The 2,756-nt window shown below is 41.0% G+C and overlaps 1 protein-coding gene across 1 annotated transcript; it reads right to left on the reverse strand.

The window, feature by feature from the left end:
* Nucleotides 1-958: 958 nt before the first annotated feature.
* LOC110881181 lies at nt 959-1,582 on the reverse strand. Its single transcript, XM_022129528.1, has one exon. It carries the CDS (start codon nt 1,580-1,582, stop codon nt 959-961), a length of 624 nt encoding a protein of 207 aa, XP_021985220.1.
* Nucleotides 1,583-2,756: the final 1,174 nt, after the last annotated feature.

Genomic DNA, 2,756 nt, shown 5'->3' on the forward strand with positions numbered 1-2,756 from the left:
TCCCGGATTCCTTGCCTAAAGAGTTCAATTTACAACACGTTTAGAGCTCTTTCTTAAGCTTTAATGCATCGTTTAATTAACACATTTCAAATCTGCGTTTTATCAAACCCTTAACATTTTGACCCTAATTTAGGCGTTTCATCGAACACCTAGCGGGTCGACTTTCTACATGATCTAATTTAATTTCATAACTTGAGTTCATCATTCCAATTAACCTAATTCTTATAGCATACACATATTGTTAGCATAACAATCCTAGAGACTATTTCAAAATCTCAAATTACACTAGGCAACAATCTAAACCCTAGTGTTTACCAAGTTCATCTAACTTTGTAATCACTCACCATAGTGATTTTAACCCATATCATCATCATGCAAAGGTTGGACAAGAATTTATCTAGGGTTTGCCCCCAAACTTCATATTACTCCCAAATTTCACAATTTCTACCACCAATTTAAGCTAAACATAAATTTTCATTCATATGTAAGGATTCAAGTTGCATCAAAATGCCCTAAATTGACATACCTTAGGATCCCCTTGACAAGGTGATCACGATTCTATGCTTGGATTTCGATTTCTAACTGATTAAAGCCTTCAATTTGTGGGATTTCTTGTAAACTAGGGTTTGGAATGGTGGGTGTCGCCCCTGGGGTTTCTCTGGTCGACCAGAGTATAGCTTTTGGGGGTGTTTGTTTTATTTTTTTCTTTTTTATTTGTTACTAACTAGTAAATTGAGTTTCATTTTGACAATATTGGCCCCTCTACTTATTAACATAACCATTTTTATTATTTTAACCCCATTGTAGGCTAATTTTAGACATGTTAGTTAACCAAGTTACTACATTTCTAGATGAGTAACTTCTCGTTTATTTAAACTATATATTATTATAAAGTCTTATATTTTCGGGATGTTACAAGTCCACCCCCTTTAAAGAGGGTTTCGTCCCCGAAACCGAATTACGTACCGAATAACGTAGGGTAGAGCCGTTGCATTTCTTCTTCGGACTCCCACGTAGTATCCGCACCCTTCCGGTGTTCCCATTTAACCTTCACTTGATTAATCCTTTTGTTTCTCAAACTCTTCACTTTACGATCTAGAATTGCAATTGGCCTTACCGCGTAGTTAAGGCTGTTATCCACCTCAATATCGTTGTAGTGGACACGAGCAGTTTCGTCCGCTAAACATTTACGGAGATGTGACACGTGGAATGTGCTGTGTACTCCACTCAACTCCTCAGGTAGCTCGAGACGGTATGCTACCTTTCCAACCCGTTCCACGATTTCGAACGGCCCAATAAATCTTGGGCTCAACTTTCCTCTCTTTTTAAATCGAATTATCCCTTTCCACGGCGATACTTTCAACATTACCTTATCGCCCACTTGAAATTCTATTGGCCTCGTTCGTTTATCCGCATACGATTTTTGTCGATCCTGAGCTGCTTTTAAGTGAGTGCGGATCAAGTCGATCTTACAATTTGTAGCTCGGATTATATCATTCTGAGCTAATCCCCGTGGACCAACTTCTCCCCAACAAACTGGGGTTCGGCACTTTCTACCATATAACATCTCGTATGGAGCCATTTTAATACTCGCGTGATAGCTGTTGTTATACGAGAATTCGACTAAAGGTAAATGGACATCCCAGCTGCCCCCGAAGTCGATAATGCAAGCACGCAACATATCTTCCAACGTTTATATCGTTCTCTCACTTTGCCCATCCGTTTGGGGATGGTAAGCAGTGCTAATGAACAGCTTGGTTCCCATTTGTTCTTGGAAACTACGCCAAAAATCCGAAGTAAACCGGGTATCTCTGTCAGACACTATGGATATCGGTACTCCGTGACGCGCCACAATCTCATTGGTATACACTTCGGACATTTTCTCTGATGTGTAAGTCTCACGAATCGGAAGAAAATGTGCACTTTTTGTCAGTCGATCCACAACTACCCATATGGCGTCAAAACCACGGCTAGTTTTGGGTAGTTTGGTCAGCAAGTCCATCGTAATTTGTTCCCACTTCCAAACTGGAATGTCTAATGGCTGCAGCTTACCGTACGGTTTTTGATGCTCTGCTTTGACTTGTAAACAAGTCAGACACTTCTCCACATACTTCACGATATCTCTTTTCATTCCGGGCCACCAATAATTTTGTTTTAAATCATTATACATCTTGGTCGCCCTCGGATGTATCGAATAACGAGATTTATGGGCCTCGTCAAGTAAAAGTGCTTTGGCCGCACATGTATTTGGAACCCAAATTCTCCCAAACCGAGTTTTTAACCCTAGGTTGCCGTCCTCCAAATCTTTTAGCTGCCCTACTATTCTTTCCTTTTTCACGTTCTCTTCTTTTACCGCTTCGATTTGAGATTTTCGAATTTGGTCGAGCAATCCCGATGTCACAATTAGTTGCATCGACCGGACCCGAATAGGCGCGTAATCTGTCTTTCGACTTAACGCGTCAGCTACTACATTAGCCTTCCCGGGATGGTAATGTATATCACAATCAAAGTCCTTGACGGTCTCCAACCACCGCCTTTGCCTCATATTCAATTCCTTCTGATCGAAGAAATACTTTAGGCTTTTGTGGTCGGTAAAAATAGTGAACTTTACCCCGTACAGGTAATGCCTCCCTATTTTCAAGGCGAACACCACCGCCGCTAACTCGAGGTCATGAGTAGGGTATCTCTTTTCATGAGTTTTCAGCTGCCTTGAGGCATAGGCTATAACCTTGCCTCGTTGCATCAGAACGCAACCA

Source organism: Helianthus annuus, chromosome 10 (assembly GCF_002127325.2).
Source record: "Helianthus annuus cultivar XRQ/B chromosome 10, HanXRQr2.0-SUNRISE, whole genome shotgun sequence".
Classification (NCBI taxonomy): domain Eukaryota; kingdom Viridiplantae; phylum Streptophyta; class Magnoliopsida; order Asterales; family Asteraceae; genus Helianthus; species Helianthus annuus.

What these genes read in the sequence shown, in the direction of transcription:
- LOC110881181 (XM_022129528.1), bottom strand. Translation starts at nt 1,582, where the DNA reads ATGGCTCCATACGAGATGTTATATGGTAGAAAGTGCCGAACCCCAGTT.